This window comes from Mizuhopecten yessoensis, unplaced genomic scaffold (genome assembly GCF_002113885.1).
Source record: "Mizuhopecten yessoensis strain PY_sf001 unplaced genomic scaffold, ASM211388v2 scaffold8989, whole genome shotgun sequence".
Taxonomy (NCBI): Eukaryota; Metazoa; Mollusca; class Bivalvia; order Pectinida; family Pectinidae; genus Mizuhopecten; species Mizuhopecten yessoensis.
This window is the reverse complement of record NW_018407823.1, coordinates 347,070-370,775: the sequence shown is the minus strand read 5'-3', so window position 1 is coordinate 370,775 and position 23,706 is coordinate 347,070. Positions and strand designations below refer to the sequence as shown.

The following is a 23,706-nucleotide window of genomic DNA, read 5'->3' as shown; positions in this document are numbered from 1 at the left end:
CCCCCCACCCGCCTGCTTTATTTTTTCTTACATTTTATAAAATTTTATAAAATGTTATTTATATCTAAAATGTTTTAAACCTATATCTGACCTATTTACAAAATGCCCTGTAAGTTTCATTTATATCTTCTAATCAGAAAATCTAAAAATATCATTTGGAATGAAACACATCTCAAAAGCTCTTAAATACTTTGACAATTATTCATGCAAGTTCAAACAACAAAGTTATCAATTAGTACCAACCTATGAACTATCACAGCTGTTATCTTACAATATGTTAACATTTAGCTTTACCCATGCAGCTATTGAATCATGTGCTGACAACTATCAACAAACATCGTTAACATGCAAGATATTACTTTATCAAAACAGACATGAAGAGAACATCATTCATTGAAATTATATTGATTAGCCAAACACGGCTGTAACTCTTCGAAGGGTCTCTTTCATTGGTAGAAAATAAAATGAAATTTCATTGGGTACTGTTTTTTCATTGACTTTGAAAGAGCTGTTTTCATTGGACTAATGATCTTAAACTTAGTGACACAAGATTTGATTGGCTGACCTTTGCTAGATGACTTGGTCCCTGAACCTGAACTGGTACCACTTGTAGAGCTTGCAGACACCGAGGTATCTATGGAAACGGTTTCTGGAATTTCTGATTCCAAGTTTTTGAAATTCGGATTGGATGGGTCATATGATGTTTGTGAAACAGTTGAGGAGCTCTCCTCTGATTGGCTGAAAAAAAAAGAATATCAAAATTGGAAGGTTTAGCTAATCACACTAGACACTATGTCCATCCCTTGATGGCAGCTCTTCCGAATAAAGCAACTACAATTGAGCTAGTGAAATCTTCCAAACGAAACATACAAATACTTCTACTGGTCCAGGGAATAACACAGTGGGCTAAAATAGTTAGTGATTTGTTTATAAACATACAAAGGAAAGTCGTTGTTACTGCTATCCTTTAAGTTTCAAATTCACATTCCAGATGGAAAGCTTTTAAAACTTTCATTCCCAGTGCAATGAGCACAGAAAAAATCAGATTACCTCCCCCTACTTTGTGAGATTACCAGGTAGGAATCAGATTACCTCCCCTTCTTTGTGAGATTAACAGGTAGGAATCAGCTTACCATCCTTTACTATGTGTGATCACCAAAAACAAGATTATCTCCTTTTACTATGTGCGATCACCAGAAATCAGATTATCTCCCTTTACTATGTGTGATCACCAGAAATAAGATTACCTCCCTTTCGTATGTGTGATCACCAGAAATCAGATTACCTCCCTTTACTATGTGTGATCACCAGAAATCAGATTATCTCCCATTACTATGTGTGATCACCAGAAATAAGATTACCTCCCTTTCATATGTGTGATCACCAGAAATCAGATTACCTCCATTTCATATGTGTGATCACCAGAAATCAGATTATCTCCCTTTACTATGTGTGATCACCAGAAATCAGATTATCTCCCATTACTATGTGTGATCACCAGAAATCAGATTACTTCCCTTTACTATGTGTGATCACAAGAAATCAGACTACCTCCATTTACTTTGTGAGATGAACAACAGCTTCCCTCTCATTTATGATGTTGGCACAAATTGGAAACAATAGGATTAATTCCATACTAGTTATCACACAGATTACCTCCCCTTGCTTACTTTGACTGGGAATGTTGAGATTGAGTGTCGGTGTCTGTAACATCTACAGTTGCTGGACAAGGCGGTAGGGGCGGTGGTACTGTGGGGGGCAGGAGCACGTCCTGTGGCTTTTTCTTCTTAGAAGCACTTTTTTTCACTGTTCCATCGCTGCACAAACAGCAAATACATCACTCACATAAGTCCTCATCATCATTTACCATCACTCACATCATCACTATTTACCATCACCATTTATCATCACCCACATCATCACCATTTACCATCACTCACATCATCACCATTAATCATCACTCACATCATCACCATTTACCATCACCATTTACCATCACTCACATCATCACCATTTACCATCACACACATCATCACCATTTACCATCACCCACATCATCACCATTTACCATCACTCACATCATCACCATTTACCATCACCATTTACCATCCCTCACATCATCACCATTTACCATCACACACATCATCACCATTAATCATCACTCACATCATCCCCATTAATCATCACTCACATCATCACCATTAATCATCACTCACATCAGCACCATTTATCATCACCATTTACCATCACTCACATCATCACCATTTACCATCACCCACATCATCACCATTTATTATCACTCACATCATCACCATTTATCATCACCCACATCATCACCATTTACCATCACCCACATCATCACCATTTACCATCACCCACATCATCACCATTTATCATCACTTACATCATCACCATTTACCATCACCATTTATCAGAAGTACAAGCTAAGGAGTTTTGTTTTTGGAATTGTCAGCAATGTAGAATTATATATATATTAGACTTCTATCCACAGAGTACAAATAAATCTCTGTTGTAAGAAAGAATTTACAAAGAGCTGTTTTATAATAAATCTGTTCTATATCAGTTTTATGTAACTAGTTTAACCTTTGACCCTCCCAGTCACATATCAGTCACTTACGAAACTATATATAACCTTTGACCTTACCTGTCATGTTTCATCCAAGCCTCTAGTCGGCTTTCGTTTTCTGCTTTCACTTCTCCATCTGCTGCCTCACTTAGACTTTCTTGAGACTGAGGAAACAATAAAAGATGACACATCATGCTCAATTTTTTTTTTTTTCTTCTTCTTTTAGAACTCCTTTTTCCTTTTTAATTTGTATTTTACCATGCGAACTTGCCATAGAGCTCAAAAGCAAGTATATTAATTAAACGAAATATTTTTTTCAATCGTCTTTTCCACATTTTCTTCAATTAATGAAGAATATATGTTGTGTTTCTGATTTGACGAATAAATCTGAATTCCAAATGCCTTGAATAATTATCATCAAAGAGGTAAGTCTTATTAATGAAACTCACAGATGTGAAACATTAAAACACTTTGCAAAACGAGGTTGGGGGGAAAAGGTAAACATGATGAAAGAGCAGGATTCAGGAGTAAATTGTGAGTTAAGTAGCCTGCCGTTTAATACAAGCTGAGCCACCTGGTCAAATAATTTCGGCAAAATTTGAAATATGTTATGATGAAAGGTTGCTCCAAGTTGTATTTTGTTTTTTGATACACTGTACATTTGGTTGTAACCATAAGTTTCCCCAAATCCAATAAAATTATTTACGTCCAGAAGTTTATGTTTGAACTTGTTCACCATTGCAGCACAGAGCAAGCCATCATTGATATAAAGAGTCAACGTTGTCGAGCCAACGTCGTGTATCCGGGTTGGTTAGTTGTGAGTACGGATACCAAGAGGTATGCCCGGCGATTGAAGAGGAATTATATATAAGTAGGGGGGACTTCATCACAACATACTCCAGCGTTACCAATAAGACGGTTTTTGAAGGTTTTTATTTGGTCTACTAGTTTCGTCTCTATCGCAGATACAACAATACATAATGCTGGGTAGATCTATTGTTCCTACTTTGTTACGTTTCGTTGGTAATCTGCGACTAGCATTTCCCCCTGTCATGCCAACTTGACCCTTATTTTTGTTGGCCGTCGTGTCCAAGAGTGACGTCTCTGGAATCACACCGGTCAGTGTAAGGTCATGTTCAGCATGTCCATTGCGGTCAAGGTCACGGTCAAGCTCACTTTCAAGCACTTCCGGTTCTAAAGATAAAGTTTTAAAATTCAGATATCATTTTCAATTATTTCTGCAGCTATAGAGTATCAACAAGATCAAATGATTTCTGTGTTTCTACCCAGAATACAAGGTGAAGGTCATGACCTTTAAATATCACGATGATTAAATCAAGGTCATTCAAACCTTGAACACATGTGCAACTGCAACTCCCATTTCAAGGTTGACATGGTTTTACTATGATATTATAACGTGTCTAATCTGACCTCTGAGCATTCTGAACTCAAGTCTAATCTGACTCCTGAGAATTCCAACATCCTGTTTAATCTGACCCCTGAGTATGCTGAAATCCTGTCTAATCTGACCCCTGAGCATTCTGAACTCAAGTCTAATCTGACTCCTGAGAATTCCAACATCCTGTTTCATCTGACCCCTGAGTATTCTGAAATCCTGTCTAATCTGACCCATGAGCATTCTGAACTCAAGTCTAATCTGACTCCTGAGAATTCCAACATCCTGTCTAATCTGACCACTGAGTTTCCCAACATTCTGTCTAATCTGACCCATGAGTATACCAACATCCTGTCTAATCTGACCAAAACCCTTATGAATTCAAACTGATTTTTGGACGTTGGAATTCTGCTTTAACATATGTGTTGCCCATTGTAAACATACCTATTTTAGTGGTATTTTAATTTTAGTACTCTTCAGACTTTTAACGTTGCCTTATTCCTACTTGTGTTACAGGAAGCTCCTGTATAATTATATTTCTCTGTTGAATCACTCGTGAGTGCACCAATTCATTAAAGTGCTATTCTGTTAAGATTCGATAATTTGTTAAAAGTAGTGTCTGCTATAATAAATAAGTAATAATGTAAAGTTCTCTCATAGTATCAGAAGTATTTGAGAGTCCACTGAAAAATATCAAAAAGGAACGAAATTATTCAATAGAAATCCCTATGTTCAGAGGTTATCTTATTTTTTTGTTTTCTTCAAGTCAAGGAAAATCCTGAATTTGAAGGAATAACTTGATTCACATTGCACTCATACAAATCATGCATTAACAAGATTTATTGCAATTTAAACTTAAAAGACAAACAAGGAAATCATACAAAAAATGTTAAAATGTAATTCTGGCTCAATGGTACAATGTTTACCTGGGCTGCCCACAGTGTCTACTGGTGATCCATCCGACCCAGACGAAATTGACGAAACACTATCCGACATCTGGTGCTTCAGGGCCTTCGAAGTTTGTTCTGGGAGCAAAAGAAACACAAATGAGCGAAATTATGATAAAGCAGGCTTGTGTATGATTTCTTGGGTACAAGTGACAGATTCTATTCCTCCTAACTGGGTCAAGCTTGAGTATGATCACTTGGATACAAGTGACAGATTCTATTCCTCCTAACTGGGTCAAGCTTGAGTATGATCACTATGATACAAGTGACAGATTCTATTCCTCCTAACTGGGTATCATATAATTAAACTGAAGAGTTGAACGAAATCTCAGTTGTTGGACTTGAGCTAATCCTTCCTTAATAAATAATTCAGGGGAAGTGTAAGGCACCTGTGAGGGCACCTGTGGAGGGCACCAGTGGAGGGCATCTATGGAGGGCACCAGTGGAAGGCACCTGTGGAAGACACAGGTGCCTTCCATGGGTACCTTCCACAGGTGACTTCCACATGTGCCTTAAGGTATCTTAAGATTATGGTTCATTGGTCTAATTTGTAATTAAATTATCATAAATTTCAAATGTCTTCTTCAAAATTTCAAAAAAATGATTTAATCCAAACAAATTGGCAGGTTATTTTGACTGACCTTGGGGTGCTGACTGGGTGGGGGGAGTCTTGGTTTTAAGTAGGACGTCAAGCTCCACTGTTTTTTGTGGTGTTGTTGATTCCTTAGGAATAACGATGGGTAGACCAGCTGCCGCCTGAACTTCAGCAAGCTCGCCCTCTAGCCGGAAAACCTGTCACAGACCAAAACATTGTTACGTTATACTGATAATAGTCTCCTTAATCAATAGCAAAACATCTTTTTCAAAACAGCAGAGCCTCGTTCCAACAACAAATGCCTCTTCTTCAAACAGCCTCATTCTTAAGTAGCTTGTGAGGACTAAGAACAGGTTATAGCTATAAATTGTGAGGACCTAGTACAGGTTATAGCTATACATTGTGAGGACCTAGTACATGTTATAACTACACATTGTGAGGACCTAGTACAGGTTATAACTATACATTGTGAGGACCTAGTACATGTTATAGCTATACATTGTGAGGACCTAGTACAGGTTATAGCTACACATTGTGAGGACCTAGTACAGGCTATAACTACACATTGTGAGGACCTAGTACAGGCTATAACTATACATTGTGAGGACCTAGTACAGGTTATAGCTACACATTGTGAGGACCTAGTACAGGTTATAACTACACATTGTGAGGACCTAGTACAGGTTATAACTATACATTGTGAGGACCTAGTACAGGTTATAACTATACATTGTGAGGACCTAGTACAGGTTATAACTATACATTGTGAGGACCTAGTACAGGTTATAACTATACATTGTGAGGACCTAGTACAGGTTATAACTATACATTGTGAGGACCTAGTACAGGTTATAACTATACATTGTGAGGACCTAGTACAGGTTATAACTATACATTGTGAGGACCTAGTACAGGTTATAACTATACATTGTGAGGACCTAGTACAGGTTATAACTATACATTGTGAGGACCTAGTACAGGTTATAACTATACATTGTGAGGACCTAGTACAGGTTATAACTATACATTGTGAGGACCTAGTACAGGTTATAACTATACATTGTGAGGACCTAGTACAGGTTATAACTATACATTGTGAGGACCTAGTACAGGTTATAACTATACATTGTGAGGACCTAGTACAGGTTATAACTATACATTGTGAGGACCTAGTACAGGTTATAACTATACATTGTGAGGACCTAGTACAGGTTATAACTATACATTGTGAGGACCTAGTACAGGTTATAACTATACATTGTGAGGACCTAGTACAGGTTATAACTATACATTGTGAGGACCTAGTACAGGTTATAACTATACATTGTGAGGACCTAGTACAGGTTATAACTATACATTGTGAGGACCTAGTACAGGTTATAACTATACATTGTGAGGACCTAGTACAGGTTATAACTATACATTGTGAGGACCTAGTACAGGTTATAACTATACATTGTGAGGACCTAGTACAGGTTATAACTATACATTGTGAGGACCTAGTACAGGTTATAACTATACATTGTGAGGACCTAGTACAGGTTATAACTATACATTGTGAGGACCTAGTACAGGTTATAACTATACATTGTGAGGACCTAGTACAGGTTATAACTATACATTGTGAGGACCTAGTACAGGTTATAACTATACATTGTGAGGACCTAGTACAGGTTATAACTATACATTGTGAGGACCTAGTACAGGTTATAACTATACATTGTGAGGACCTAGTACAGGTTATAACTATACATTGTGAGGACCTAGTACAGGTTATAACTATACATTGTGAGGACCTAGTACAGGTTATAACTATACATTGTGAGGACCTAGTACAGGTTATAACTATACATTGTGAGGACCTAGTACAGGTTATAACTATACATTGTGAGGACCTAGTACAGGTTATAACTATACATTGTGAGGACCTAGTACAGGTTATAACTATACATTGTGAGGACCTAGTACAGGTTATAACTATACATTGTGAGGACCTAGTACAGGTTATAACTATACATTGTGAGGACCTAGTACAGGTTATAACTATACATTGTGAGGACCTAGTACAGGTTATAACTATACATTGTGAGGACCTAGTACAGGTTATAACTATACATTGTGAGGACCTAGTACAGGTTATAACTATACATTGTGAGGACCTAGTACAGGTTATAACTATACATTGTGAGGACCTAGTACAGGTTATAACTATACATTGTGAGGACCTAGTACAGGTTATAACTATACATTGTGAGGACCTAGTACAGGTTATAACTATACATTGTGAGGACCTAGTACAGGTTATAACTATACATTGTGAGGACCTAGTACAGGTTATAACTATACATTGTGAGGACCTAGTACAGGTTATAACTATACATTGTGAGGACCTAGTACAGGTTATAACTATACATTGTGAGGACCTAGTACAGGTTATAACTATACATTGTGAGGACCTAGTACAGGTTATAACTATACATTGTGAGGACCTAGTACAGGTTATAACTATACATTGTGAGGACCTAGTACAGGTTATAACTATACATTGTGAGGACCTAGTACAGGTTATAACTATACATTGTGAGGACCTAGTACAGGTTATAACTATACATTGTGAGGACCTAGTACAGGTTATAACTATACATTGTGAGGACCTAGTACAGGTTATAACTATACATTGTGAGGACCTAGTACAGGTTATAACTATACATTGTGAGGACCTAGTACAGGTTATAACTATACATTGTGAGGACCTAGTACAGGTTATAACTATACATTGTGAGGACCTAGTACAGGTTATAACTATACATTGTGAGGACCTAGTACAGGTTATAACTATACATTGTGAGGACCTAGTACAGGTTATAACTATACATTGTGAGGACCTAGTACAGGTTATAACTATACATTGTGAGGACCTAGTACAGGTTATAACTATACATTGTGAGGACCTAGTACAGGTTATAACTATACATTGTGAGGACCTAGTACAGGTTATAACTATACATTGTGAGGACCTAGTACAGGTTATAACTATACATTGTGAGGACCTAGTACAGGTTATAACTATACATTGTGAGGACCTAGTACAGGTTATAACTATACATTGTGAGGACCTAGTACAGGTTATAACTATACATTGTGAGGACCTAGTACAGGTTATAACTATACATTGTGAGGACCTAGTACAGGTTATAACTATACATTGTGAGGACCTAGTACAGGTTATAACTATACATTGTGAGGACCTAGTACAGGTTATAACTATACATTGTGAGGACCTAGTACAGGTTATAACTATACATTGTGAGGACCTAGTACAGGTTATAACTACACATTGTGAGGACCTAGTACAGGTTATAACTACACATTGTGAGGACCTAGTACAGGCTATAACTACACATTGTGAGGACCTAGTACAGGTTATAACTACACATTGTACAGGCTGTAGTAATAAAGCCTACCCTGTCCTTGAGTGACTTGACCAGAGCGTTGTATTGCTGATCCTTTTCCGCTTGCTGTTGTAACAGAGATTCTCTCTCCTGGATGAAATCCTTTTCTCTGAAAACAAAACATCTCAAAAATTTCAAATACGTTTTTGCATGATCAGGTGTGTATAATGCCACTATCCCAGGGCAAGTTGTTGGTGTACATGTGTAGTTCATCCATTCAGAACCGATTTACAACATAACCTTGTATTTTACAGTCACTTGTAATTTCGGTGTATAAAACCTGGAGGTGTGAGATTTCTTACCTCGACTGGTACTCTTTAATGAGTTTCTTGGCCTTATGGTACTTCTTCTCCAGAGCTGTAAAGTCACCTTTCATCCTCTTCTCCAGGGCTATGTACTGCCCTTGGGAGCCCTCCAACAGATCCTACAGCACAGAACAGGGGTCAAGGGTCACATGAATAATTTTCCTAAAGAGGTTGTATGTTAACAAATTGTCTGTAAATATAAACAATGTGAACGGAGGCTCACATAGATACACCCCTCCTCCAGTGACCTTTGACCCTTTAACCTTGACCAATGACCACTGATATTATGGAACCTAATCAGGGAATAATAGAGGTTCTGGGGGTAAAAAGGTGATTAATCCCCCTAATAGGTCGAAAATACATAATCGGACTGTCTCGATGTTTCTTTATAATATTATGTATGTGTACTAGCTGTTATTTCTTAGAATAAGAAGACCAAGAAAAATGACATGGGTACACTATGAACTTGATCACTAGGGAGCATTTTCGTGAATGTGTTCATTTTCATGACTTTCTAGACGTCTAGAAGGATGGTCACCCAAGCCAGTCCCAACAATGAAGTTGATTTTTTTGTAACCTGAGTAATGTTCACAGATTTTGCAAACATAGCCTCTGTTTACATAACTATAATATAGCCATGTATATTTTAACTCATACATTTCTGTATTGAAACGTCTGTCAAAATAATTTCACACAATAGAAATCCTTTTTGTCATATACATTCTAAAAGGTCATCATAAAATGTTAATATGCTGACAAAAAAATATTCATTTGAAGCGCAAGATACTGCAAAATTCAAGCCTTGATCCTATTTGGGTACCGCCATTCGCAAAAACCGGAGACGCTGATTGGTGACTTCAGAGCGTTCTATAAATATCTCAAGTGAACCCCGGGTGCTAATTTCGTTTGTAATAACACTCATTAATATTTTCCCTTTTTATAACCATAATTGAATACAATTCCTACTCAGATTTGTTCAATGATTTAATAAAATGATGGTTTTGTGATCCGATTAGGGTACTGTCACCAGCGCCGCTGCACTAGACAACGTAGTTGCATGTTTACTGCTGTCGGGGAACCTGTATCAATTTCCTACTCAGTCTGTTTGGCAAACATTGTATCTATCGTACGATCATTTCCTTTTGCATCTTTCTCTCTTAATTTTTACACGTAAAAACCCTCCTTGTGCTACATGATGTCTTGTTGATTTAACTTCAGGTTTTTTCCGGATGCGATGTTCCGCGATGTTACGCATGCGTACATCGCTTTACAGCAATGATGGAATACACGTTTCATGAACTCCGGGAAATAAACAAAACGATCGATGATTTTCAATTTGGTGCTCGAGAATTGTTTCTTTTTATGAGGAAAAGAATACAACGCATTTATAATCAAGATTTTGAAATATTTATTTCGAAGACAAAGGGGAATTTTAGGGGAAAATAGGGGAATTTTTCGAACTTTTTTCTCGAGGGGAAAGTGCCATTTAATGGCAGCAAAATAAAACTAGATTAGTCCCTGCTAATGTTACCATACTATGGTGTACCTATTTATAAATTTGTGGAGGAGTTTGTGAGACAACTTGTACACAAGTTTTACACTTTAAAATTGGTCAATTGTGATGTTGACCTCTGACCTTTTGATTTTGACCAATGACCACTAATATGGCAGCAGATGTAGAACTTGCTATAACCTTACAATGGTTTCAATATGAACTAAATGTGCTCAGACGATCATGACAAATCTTGTACACAAGCATTTTATTTATGAGGGGCGGTGGCCAAGTGGTTAAGGCTAACACTAGCCCTCCTACACTGGGTCGCGGTGGCCAAGTGGTTAAGGCTAACACTAGTCCTCCACCACTGGGCCACGGTGGCCAAGTGGTTAAGGCTAACACTAGTCCTCCACCACTGGGTCGCGGTGGCCAAGTGGTTAAGGCTAACACTAGCCCTCCATCACTTGGTCGCGGTGGCCAAGTGGTTAAGGCTAACACTAGTCCTCCACCACTGAGTCGCTCTGGCCAAGTGGTTAAGGCTAACACTAGCCCTCCATCACTTGGTCGCGGTGGCCAAGTGGGTAAGGCTAACACTAGTCCTCCAACACTGGGTCGCGGCGGCCAAGTGGTTAAGGCTAACACTAGTCCTTCACCACTTGGCCACCGCGACCCAGTGGTTAAGGCTAACACTAGTCCTCCCCCACTGGGTCGCTCTGGCCAAGTGGTTAAGGCTAACACTAGTCCTCCCCCACTGGGTCGCTCTGGCCAAGTGGTTACGGCTAACACTAGCCCTCCACCACTGGGTCGGAGTGGCCAAGTGGTTAAGGCTAACACTAGTCCTCCCCCACTGGGTCGCTCTGGCCAAGTGGTTACGGCTAACACTAGCCCTCCACCACTGGGTCGCGGCGGCCAAGTGGTTAAGGCTAACACTAGCCCTCCACCACTGGGCCACGGTGGCCAAGTGGTTAAGGCTACCACTAGTCCTCCACCACTGGGTCGCGGAGGCCAAGTGGTTAAGGCTAACACTAGTCCTTCACCACTTGGCCACCGCGACCCAGTGGTTAAGGCTAACACTAGTCCTCCACCACTGGGTCACGGTGGCCCAGTGGTTAAGGCTAACACTAGTCCTCCACCACTGGGTCGTGGTGGCCAAGTGGTTAAGGCTAACATTAGTCCTCCACCACTGGGTCGCGGCGGCCAAGTGGTTAAGGCTAACACTAGTCCTCCAACACTGGGTCGCGGCGGCCAAGTGGTTAAGGCTAACACTAGCCCTCCATCACTTGGTCGCGGTGGCAAAGTGGTTAAGGCTAACACTAGTCCTCCACCACTGGGTCGCGGAGGCCAAGTGGTTAAGGCTAACACTAGTCCTCCACCACTGGGTCGCGGTGGCCAAGTGGTTAAGGCTAACACTAGCCCTCCAACACTGGGTCGCGGCTTCGAGACCTACGCGGGGCAGTCACCAGCTACTGGCCATAGGTCGGTGGTTTTTATCCGGTAACTCCGGCTTTCCTGCACCACCAAAACCTGGCATGTCCTTAAATGACCATAGCTGTTAATAGGACGTAAAACACAAACAAACCAAATCTTTACTAAGGACAGACACAAACAAAGCGATTATCATATATTATGTGGCCCTGCTCTCTAAGGTGGGGAGGAGTATACGTAAGGTTGGGAGGGGTATACATAAGGTGGGGAGGGGTATACGTAAGGTGGGGAGGGGTATACCTAAGGTGGGGAGGGGTATACCTAAGGTGGGGAGGGGTATACGTAAGGTGGGGAGGGGTATACGTAAGGTGGGGAGGGGTATACCTAAGGTGGGGAGGGGTATACCTAAGGTGGGGAGGGGTATACGTAAGGTGGGGAGGGGTATACCTAAGGTGGGGAGGGGTATACCTAAGGTGGGGAGGGGTATACGTAAGGTGGAGAGGGGTATACGTAAGGTGGGGAGGGGTACACGTAAGAGCAAAGTTGTATTATTTCTGTACCTGATACTGGTTCATTTCCTTGCGAGACTTCTCCAGATTTTTCTCCTGGTCTCGGAGTTGTTTAGCCATCGACTCACACTTCTTCTCGTAGTCCTTCTTCTGGTTCTCAATGCTTTCTAGGTGGATGAGCTATCAATCAGAGAAGCACAGCGTATTAGTTTTCTGGGCTAATATGTTGTGGTTGTCCCTGTTAGAACTAGTACGTGGGAATTACATTTTGAGCAAAATGACCAAATGAAAGCATCATGCTCCATCCTATTTACTTGGGTAAAGGAATTTATTTTACAGCTGCATCGTCAAAGCAAACTAAAATACAATATAGTATTGTTGCCTTATCTTCAATATTTGGCAGTAAACATTTTTTTTTGTCTGATATATATATCTCAAATAAAATAATAAGTATCTGTGATCTACCGCTAGGCCTTTCTGCCTTCTAGGGCTTCTTCAAGGCTTATAAATATATATATATAATTAATGATATTGATAATCACCGGTTATTTGATTTCCTGCAATCTTTGGTGACAGCAAATACAGCGAAGTTAAATCCCCAACATAGATATGACTAAAACCTACTTCCCCCTCTTCTTCAAGTGGTCAAGTGTGACATTTGACCCTTTAACCTTAAGACTATTGACCACTAAAATCTAATCCGGCTGAGAACTGGATACTACCATACTTACAAAGACAAGAAAATCGTTACATAGTTTAGACTTCCAAAGAGATGTAATAATTATAATTTACATAAATAATAATATTAATTTGAGGTTCTTATATACCGCTTTATCACAACCTAGTTTGTAGGTCGTCTCAAGGCAGTTCACAAATTATTATCCGTAGTTATAGGGCCTTTCCAACCAGCCAATAACTTTCTCAACTCCCTGGGGTGCATACAGCCGGTGCTGTCATTTCGGCGCTCACAGCTAGCATTCTACAATTCTAGCACTGCCCAACCACATGCTCATTTAATTTACAGTAGACAGTGCCGTGCCGTGACTCAAACCTTCGGTCACGAGCCCGGGGTCCTACCACTAGACTACCGTGCCTCCCTTCGGTCACGAGCCTGGGGTCCTACTACTAGACTACCATGCCTCCCTTCGGTCACGAGCCCGGGGTCCTACCACTAGACTACTGTGCCTCCCTTCGGTCACGAGCCCGGGGTCCTACTACTAGACTACCGTGCCTCCCTTCGGTCACGAGCCTGGGGTCCTACGACTAGATTACTGTGCCTCCCTTCGGTCAAGAGCCCGGGGTCCTTCCACTAGACTACTGTGCTTCCCTTCGGTCACGAGCCCGGGGTCCTACCACTAGACTACCGTGCATCCCTTCGGTCACGAGCCCGGGGTCCTACCACTAGACCCCCGTGCCTCCCTTCGGTCACGAGCCCAGGTTCCTACCACTAGACTCCTGTGCCTCCCTTCGGTCACGAGCCTGGGGTCCTACCACTAGACTACCGTGCCTCCCTTCGGTCCCGAGCCTGGGGTCCTACTACTAGACTACTGTGCCTCCCTTCGGTCAAGAGCCCGGGGTCCTTCCACTAGACTACTGTGCCTCCCTTCGGTCACGAGCCCGGGGTCCTACGACTAGACTACCGTGCCTCCCTTCGGTCACGAGCCCAGGTTCCTACCACTAGACTACCGTGTCTCCCTTCGGTCACGAGCCTGGGGTCCTACTCCTAGACTACTGTGCCTCCCTTCGGTCCCGACCCCGGGGTCCTACCACTAGAGTACCGTGCCTCCATTCGGTCACGAGCCCGGCGTCCTACCACTAGACTACCATGTAACAGGGTTGACTTACCTTTCCTTTCAGTTTGGCCAGCTCTGCCTCGGACACTGCCTTCTTATACTGAGCCTGAGAAAGAAAGATCGCTTTAGATTTTAATTCTCATCAACTTTCAACAACTTGGATTGGCATGGCAATATAATTCCCAATACAGAAACATTACAAGTCCTTTGAAGAATGGCAAAAAGACTGACTCTAGGGGCATGGCATAACAATATATTCCTACTATAGAAACATCACAAGTCCTTTGAAGAATGGCAAAAAGACTGACTCTAGGGGCGTGGCATAACAATATATTCCTACTTTAGAAACATTACAAGTCCTTTGAAGAATCGCAAAAAGACTGACTCTAGGGGGGTGGCATAACAATATATTCCTACTATAGAAACATCACAAGTCCTTTGAAGAATCGCAAAAAGACTGACTCTAGGGGCGTGGCATAACGATGTATTCCTACTATAGAAACATTACAAGTCCTTTGAAGAATCACAAAAAGACTGACTCTAGGGGCGTGGCATAACGATGTAATCCTACTATAGAAACATTATAATTATGTTGAATACAAGCACATCACATGACCATAAGTATTTTTTCAATCTGAATTTGATGGTGATATAGCATATACAATAGTAAATGAGCAAGTCGTCTGTACCAATGGGTGTATGGTTTAATGATGAATGTCAGTCAGGCAAAGGCTGTGTAATAGGTTTATATGTATGACGTGCAGTGAGTAGAGTAGTATGAAATCTGTAAGATGAGTGTTCTCTACAATTACCCATCTTTTCCTGTCATAATTCACAGACTTGTATCTCATTATTTGTCATGCGTATGTGTTTGAAAAATCTGAATAAAATTTCAAGTTACAAAACAATTATTCTGAATACTAAAACACTGACTCTAGGAGTGTGGCATAGCAAAATAATTCCCACTAAAGAAACATAACTACTTAGAAGAATCACAAAAATACTGACCCTTCGGGTTATCCATTTTAAGGAAAGTCCTGCTTTGCTGTTTTCAGAAATTATATTTCAGTAAAAAGTGAATTTCAAGTTATTGAAATGTTTTTAAAGTTCAAAAATACTTAAAGTGCGAAAATCTATTCTAAGGGACTGTATTAATTTTGCTTTGATTATTTGTTTTTCATCATCAACTACTATGCAATGTCAAATGATGAAAAAGGCATGTATTGCTGAAGAGACTAAATGCAAAATCATCTCTATCAGTAAACAAGTAACAGATGATATACTGACTATGTCAGGTGATATACTGCCTATGTCAGGTGATATACTGCCTATGTCAGGGGATATACTGACTATGTCACACACTCACCTCCTTAAGTTTAACAAGCTGAGCCTGAGACTCCATGTTAGGTGATACACTGATTATGTCAGGTGATATACTGACCATGTCACACACTCACCTCCTTAAGTTTAACAAACAGAACCTGAGACTCCATGTCAGGTGATATACTGACTATACTGACTATGTCAGGTGATATGCTGACTATGTCAGGTGATATACTGCCTATATCAGGTGATATACTGCCTATGTCAGGGGATATACTGACCATGTCAGGTTATATACTGACTATGTCAGGTGATATCCTGACTATGTCAGGTGATATACTCACTATGTCAGGTGATATACTGCCCATGTCAGGTGATATACTGACTACGTCAGGTGATATACTGACTATACTGACTATGTCAGGTGATATCCTGACTATGTCAGGTGATATACTTACTATGTCACACACTCACCTCCTTAAGTTTAACAAGCTGAGCCTGAGACTCCATGTTATGTGATATACTGATTATGTCAGTTGATATACTGACTATGTCAGGTGACATACTGACTATGTCAGGTGATCTACTGCCTATGTCAGGTGATATACTGACTACGTCAGGTGATATACTGACTATACTGACTATGTCAGGTGACATACTGACTATGTCAGGTGATCTACTGCCTATGTCAGGTGATATACTGCCCATGTCAGGTGATATACTGACTACGTCAGGTGATATACTGACTATGTCATACACTCACCTCCTTAAGTTTAACAAACAGAGCCTGAGACTCCATGTCAGGGGATATACTGACTATGTCACACACTCTCCTCCTTAAGTTTAACAAACTGAGCCTGAGACTCCATGTTATGTGATATACTGATTATGTCAGGTGAAATACTGACATAATCAGTATATCACCTAACATAGCCTGTATATCACCTGACTATGTCAGGTGATATACCGACCATGTCAGGTGATATACTGACTCTGTCAGGTGATATACTGACCATGTCACACACTCACCTCCTTAAGTTTAACAAACTGAGCCTGAGACTCCATGTTAGGTGATATACTGATTATGTCAGGTGATATACTGACTATGTCAGGTGATATACTGACTATGTCACACACTCACCTCCTTAAGTTTAACAAACAGAGCCTGAGACTCCATGTCAGGGGATATACTGACTATGTCAGGTGATATACTGACTATGTCACACACTCACCTCCTTAAGTTTAACAAACAGAGCCTGAGACTCCATGTCAGGTGATATAGATTCACTGCTACTCTCTTGTAGGTCAAACACCTCTATGTTGGGATTGGTGCCCTCTTCAGGGGAACTAATGCTGTTCTCTGTACTGTCCAGCCCTGAAGGAAGTGACATTGGAGTAGCCTCCCCTGCTGCTGTCTCCTCTGTTTCCATTGCATATCCTCCCTCGCTCTCATCACTGTCATCTTCCTCTTCTTCCTCATCCTCCTCTTCGTCCATCCCTTCAGACTCATCCACATCCTTGAAAACAAAAGTATTAATTGTTATCTGTTATAAGTACTTAAGAGTAAATGCTATTTTAGACAAATTTGTGATTTAAGAAAGAATGATCTCCATTACAGATATAAGATACCTTACACATTATACCTGTAACCAGTGTTAGAGTTAATCTCCCCTTAATATTTATGATACCTTACACATTATACCTGTGATTTGTATTAGAGTTATCTCCCTTAAGGACATATTCATTAAGGATGTATGTTACCTTACACATCATACCTGTGAATTTTATTAGTTATCTCCCATAAGTATATATGCTACATTTTACGTAAAATGTGTTATTTGTGTTAGAATTGTCTCCCTTTGGACAATATGCTAGCATATACTTGATTCTAGTAAGAGTTATGAATTTAATTAACGAATCACGAAAAGTTTAAACACATAAATCTGAACCTATAAAGCATCTTGAAGTGCGGTATTCTTCATTACTTGAGTTATAATAGCAAGGTTTTTCTGCAGAAAATAAAATAAACCTAAATCTCTATCAACCGTCACCTTATCATCATCCAGTAAGATGTCCTTTTCACTCTCCGACAGACGTCGCTGATGTTGGTGTTCCGCCACTTCATCGCGTGGCTTAACCTCATCCTGTAGATGCTGAAGTCGCTCCTGGTCCCGCTTCCTCATCTCTTCACGCCGACGGTCTTGCTCCAGTGATTGCTGAATCAGCCGTGCAACTTCACTTTTACTTGGATCTTTCTCTCGACCAATCATAAACCTGGAAACAAAAAGGAACAACCAATCAAAAGCCATGTTGCAACATAAGATGAAAATAGGCAACTGTAACATTTTCACCAAATAAACTTGCCAACAATTAATATACCAAATTTTTAAATCAATTCATTTGTGGGGAAAATTGATTCTGCGACAAAAAAAAATGACGTTTACATAAATATCAAGGACAGTAAAATACTTCAACCTATATTAAGGATAGCTCATTTGATATATTTGTAAAATCCAACAAAGCTCTAGGGGAAGTTCAAATTCTTTTTTCCTCTTTCAGTTTTATTTCCCCAGCCATATTTTTCATAAATATGTGTTCATCCTCAAAAACCACAACCCAGGTTCTAACTCCCTGTCACCACAGGGAGGCCCACAGACATCAATTGTAACAGGTAAGAGAATAGTGTGCTTCCACCGGGGATCAAACCTGTGATCTCTAGGTTCCTAGTCGGATGCTCTACCATTGAGCTAAAGGGAAATTCCCCCTAGTGCGAAGCTAGAAGGCGACTGTACTCTGATGTAAAGTTATAACCTGCTCCATATATAAGGGGAGATAACTTACTTTACAGTTCCACTCGTGTTGCGAAGGACTGAGGCAGCATAGGCCTGCGTGACTCCCACCAAACTCTTACCATCCACCTCAATGATTTGGTCGTTTACGTGGATCCTGTGTAAACAAAATGTTGACATGAACAATATTAATGTGTCATCAATGTTATAACGAATTACAACAAAAACAGTGTACAGACAAACGGTGTAAAAACTAGCTTTACCTGTAAGGTCTAGTAACCACAATAGAGCAAGATAACTAATACAATATAGAAATATATTTATAGAAACCTCATATATAGTCTTTTCATATTGTTTTTTATGATGAGGCCCAATATAGATATTGTTTATCATAATATGTTAACAGTCCTACTAGCTCTCATTATGTACAGTCCTACTAGATCTCATTGTGTACAGTCCTACTGGTCTCATTGTGTACAGTACTACTAGATCTCATTATGTACAGTCCTACTAGATCTCATTATGTACAGTCCTACTAGACCTCATTGTGTATAGTCCTACTAAAAATCATTGTGTACAGTCCTACCAGTACTACTAGATCTCATTACTACTAGATCTAATTATGTACAGTCCTACTAGATCTCATTGTGTACAGTCCTACTAGATCTAATTATGTACAGTCCTACTAGATCTCATTGTGTACCGTACTACTAGATCTCATTATGTACAGTCCTACTAGATATCATTGTGTACAGTCCTACTGGTCTCATTGTGTACAGTACTACTAGATCTCATTGTGTACAGTACTACTAGATCTCATTGTGTACAGTACTACTAGATCTCATTGTGTACAGTCCTACTAGATCTCATTGTGTACAGTCCTACTAGATCTCATTGTGTACAGTCCTACTAGATCTCATTGTGTACAGTCCTACTAGATCTCATTGTGTACAGTCCTACTAGATCTCATTGTGTACAGTCCTACTAGATCTCATTGTGTACAGTCCTACTAGATCTCATTGTGTACAGTCCTACTAGATCTCATTGTGTACAGTCCTACTAGATCTCATTGTGTACAGTCCTACTAGATCTCATTGTGTACAGTCCTACTAGATCTCATTGTGTACAGTCCTACTAGATCTCATTGTGTACAGTCCTACTAGATCTCATTGTGTACAGTCCTACTAGATCTCATTGTGTACAGTCCTACTAGATCTCATTGTGTACAGTCCTACTAGATCTCATTGTGTACAGTCCTACTAGATCTCATTGTGTACAGTCCTACTAGATCTCATTGTGTACAGTCCTACTAGATCTCATTGTGTACAGTCCTACTAGATCTCATTGTGTACAGTCCTACTAGATCTCATTGTGTACAGTCCTACTAGATCTCATTGTGTACAGTCCTACTAGATCTCATTGTGTACAGTCCTACTAGATCTCATTGTGTACAGTCCTACTAGATCTCATTGTGTACAGTCCTACTAGATCTCATTGTGTACAGTCCTACTAGATCTCATTGTGTACAGTCCTACTAGATCTCATTGTGTACAGTCCTACTAGATCTCATTGTGTACAGTCCTACTAGATCTCATTGTGTACAGTCCTACTAGATCTCATTGTGTACAGTCCTACTAGATCTCATTGTGTACAGTCCTACTAGATCTCATTGTGTACAGTCCTACTAGATCTCATTGTGTACAGTCCTACTAGATCTCATTGTGTACAGTCCTACTAGATCTCATTGTGTACAGTCCTACTAGATCTCATTGTGTACAGTCCTACTAGATCTCATTGTGTACAGTCCTACTAGATCTCATTGTGTACAGTCCTACTAGATCTCATTGTGTACAGTCCTACTAGATCTCATTGTGTACAGTCCTACTAGATCTCATTGTGTACAGTCCTACTAGATCTCATTGTGTACAGTCCTACTAGATCTCATTGTGTACAGTCCTACTAGATCTCATTGTGTACAGTCCTACTAGATCTCATTGTGTACAGTCCTACTAGATCTCATTGTGTACAGTCCTACTAGATCTCATTGTGTACAGTCCTACTAGATCTCATTGTGTACAGTCCTACTAGATCTCATTGTGTACAGTCCTACTAGATCTCATTGTGTACAGTCCTACTAGATCTCATTGTGTACAGTCCTACTAGATCTCATTGTGTACAGTCCTACTAGATCTCATTGTGTACAGTCCTACTAGATCTCATTGTGTACAGTCCTACTAGATCTCATTGTGTACAGTCCTACTAGATCTCATTGTGTACAGTCCTACTAGATCTCATTGTGTACAGTCCTACTAGATCTCATTGTGTACAGTCCTACTAGATCTCATTGTGTACAGTCCTACTAGATCTCATTGTGTACAGTCCTACTAGATCTCATTGTGTACAGTCCTACTAGATCTCATTGTGTACAGTCCTACTAGATCTCATTGTGTACAGTCCTACTAGATCTCATTGTGTACAGTCCTACTAGATCTCATTGTGTACAGTCCTACTAGATCTCATTGTGTACAGTCCTACTAGATCTCATTGTGTACAGTCCTACTAGATCTCATTGTGTACAGTCCTACTAGATCTCATTGTGTACAGTCCTACTAGATCTCATTGTGTACAGTCCTACTAGATCTCATTGTGTACAGTCCTACTAGATCTCATTGTGTACAGTCCTACTAGATCTCATTGTGTACAGTCCTACTAGATCTCATTGTGTACAGTCCTACTAGATCTCATTGTGTACAGTCCTACTAGATCTCATTGTGTACAGTCCTACTAGATCTCATTGTGTACAGTCCTACTAGATCTCATTGTGTACAGTCCTACTAGATCTCATTGTGTACAGTCCTACTAGATCTCATTGTGTACAGTCCTACTAGATCTCATTGTGTACAGTCCTACTAGATCTCATTGTGTACAGTCCTACTAGATCTCATTGTGTACAGTCCTACTAGATCTCATTGTGTACAGTCCTACTAGATCTCATTGTGTACAGTCCTACTAGATCTCATTGTGTACAGTCCTACTAGATCTCATTGTGTACAGTCCTACTAGATCTCATTGTGTACAGTCCTACTAGATCTCATTGTGTACAGTCCTACTAGATCTCATTGTGTACAGTCCTACTAGATCTCATTGTGTACAGTCCTACTAGATCTCATTGTGTACAGTCCTACTAGATCTCATTGTGTACAGTCCTACTAGATCTCATTGTGTACAGTCCTACTAGATCTCATTGTGTACAGTCCTACTAGATCTCATTGTGTACAGTCCTACTAGATCTCATTGTGTACAGTCCTACTAGATCTCATTGTGTACAGTCCTACTAGATCTCATTGTGTACAGTCCTACTAGATCTCATTGTGTACAGTCCTACTAGATCTCATTGTGTACAGTCCTACTAGATCTCATTGTGTACAGTCCTACTAGATCTCATTGTGTACAGTCCTACTAGATCTCATTGTGTACAGTCCTACTAGATCTCATTGTGTACAGTCCTACTAGATCTCATTGTGTACAGTCCTACTAGATCTCATTGTGTACAGTCCTACTAGATCTCATTGTGTACAGTCCTACTAGATCTCATTGTGTACAGTCCTACTAGATCTCATTGTGTACAGTCCTACTAGATCTCATTGTGTACAGTCCTACTAGATCTCATTGTGTACAGTCCTACTAGATCTCATTGTGTACAGTCCTACTAGATCTCATTGTGTACAGTCCTACTAGATCTCATTGTGTACAGTCCTACTAGATCTCATTGTGTACAGTCCTACTAGATCTCATTGTGTACAGTCCTACTAGATCTCATTGTGTACAGTCCTACTAGATCTCATTGTGTACAGTCCTACTAGATCTCATTGTGTACAGTCCTACTAGATCTCATTGTGTACAGTCCTACTAGATCTCATTGTGTACAGTCCTACTAGATCTCATTGTGTACAGTCCTACTAGATCTCATTGTGTACAGTCCTACTAGATCTCATTGTGTACAGTCCTACTAGATCTCATTGTGTACAGTCCTACTAGATCTCATTGTGTACAGTCCTACTAGATCTCATTGTGTACAGTCCTACTAGATCTCATTGTGTACAGTCCTACTAGATCTCATTGTGTACAGTCCTACTAGATCTCATTGTGTACAGTCCTACTAGATCTCATTGTGTACAGTCCTACTAGATCTCATTGTGTACAGTCCTACTAGATCTCATTGTGTACAGTCCTACTAGATCTCATTGTGTACAGTCCTACTAGATCTCATTGTGTACAGTCCTACTAGATCTCATTGTGTACAGTCCTACTAGATCTCATTGTGTACAGTCCTACTAGATCTCATTGTGTACAGTCCTACTAGATCTCATTGTGTACAGTCCTACTAGATCTCATTGTGTACAGTCCTACTAGATCTCATTGTGTACAGTCCTACTAGATCTCATTGTGTACAGTCCTACTAGATATCATTGTGTACAGTACTACTAGATCTCATTGTGTACAGTCCTACTAGATCTCATTATACACAGGACACCTCAGTAACCTGGAAACCTGTGTTAACAGACCTGATAGATCTCATTGTATACAGGAAACCTTAGTTACCTGGAAACCTGTGTAAACAGATCTGATAGATCTCACTGTACACAGGAAACCTCAGTAACCATGAAACCTGTGTAAACAGACCTGATGAATCTCATTGTACACAAGAAACCTGTGTAAAAAGACCTGATAGATCTCATTATACACAGGAAACCTGTATAAACAGACCTGGTAGATCTTATTGTATACCGAAAATATAAGTCACCAGGAAAATCTGTAATCCAGACGTCAAGCGAACCAACTTCCAATATATTTCACAATCCTCACCTGTTGTCTCTCTGGGCAGCCCCACCCTCTGTCAGGGTTTTGATGAAGATCCCAAGTTTTTCCAGTCCTGCGTCTGCCCCCACCCCCATACCAATGATACTCAGGCCAAGCCCCTCGGGACCTGTAACAGCAACAACAGGTGTTTGTGTTCAAACTTTATTTCATGGTGTTTTTTTTCTTCAAATATAATGATATTAGTTTTTTTATAACAAGTACAAAGTTTT

General features: G+C 40.0%; 1 protein-coding gene across 5 annotated transcripts in view; it reads right to left on the bottom strand.

The window, feature by feature from the left end:
• Window positions 1-23,706, bottom strand: part of LOC110456969 — an 84,041-nt gene that overhangs the window by 8,591 nt on the left and 51,744 nt on the right. For all 5 annotated transcript variants that reach the window (XM_021508038.1, XM_021508041.1, XM_021508042.1 and 2 more), the window contains exons 6-19: window positions 23,483-23,603; window positions 18,669-18,773; window positions 17,879-18,101; window positions 17,060-17,344; window positions 14,557-14,610; window positions 12,763-12,891; window positions 9,280-9,401; window positions 8,990-9,086; window positions 5,572-5,722; window positions 4,910-5,008; window positions 3,594-3,781; window positions 2,666-2,751; window positions 1,671-1,817; window positions 566-738 (exon numbers count right to left, since the gene is read on the bottom strand). In XM_021508038.1, coding sequence (XP_021363713.1) covers window positions 566-738; window positions 1,671-1,817; window positions 2,666-2,751; window positions 3,594-3,781; window positions 4,910-5,008; window positions 5,572-5,722; window positions 8,990-9,086; window positions 9,280-9,401; window positions 12,763-12,891; window positions 14,557-14,610; window positions 17,060-17,344; window positions 17,879-18,101; window positions 18,669-18,773; window positions 23,483-23,603 — 1,980 coding nt within the window. The remainder of the gene's footprint in view (window positions 1-565; window positions 739-1,670; window positions 1,818-2,665; window positions 2,752-3,593; window positions 3,782-4,909; window positions 5,009-5,571; window positions 5,723-8,989; window positions 9,087-9,279; window positions 9,402-12,762; window positions 12,892-14,556; window positions 14,611-17,059; window positions 17,345-17,878; window positions 18,102-18,668; window positions 18,774-23,482; window positions 23,604-23,706) is intronic.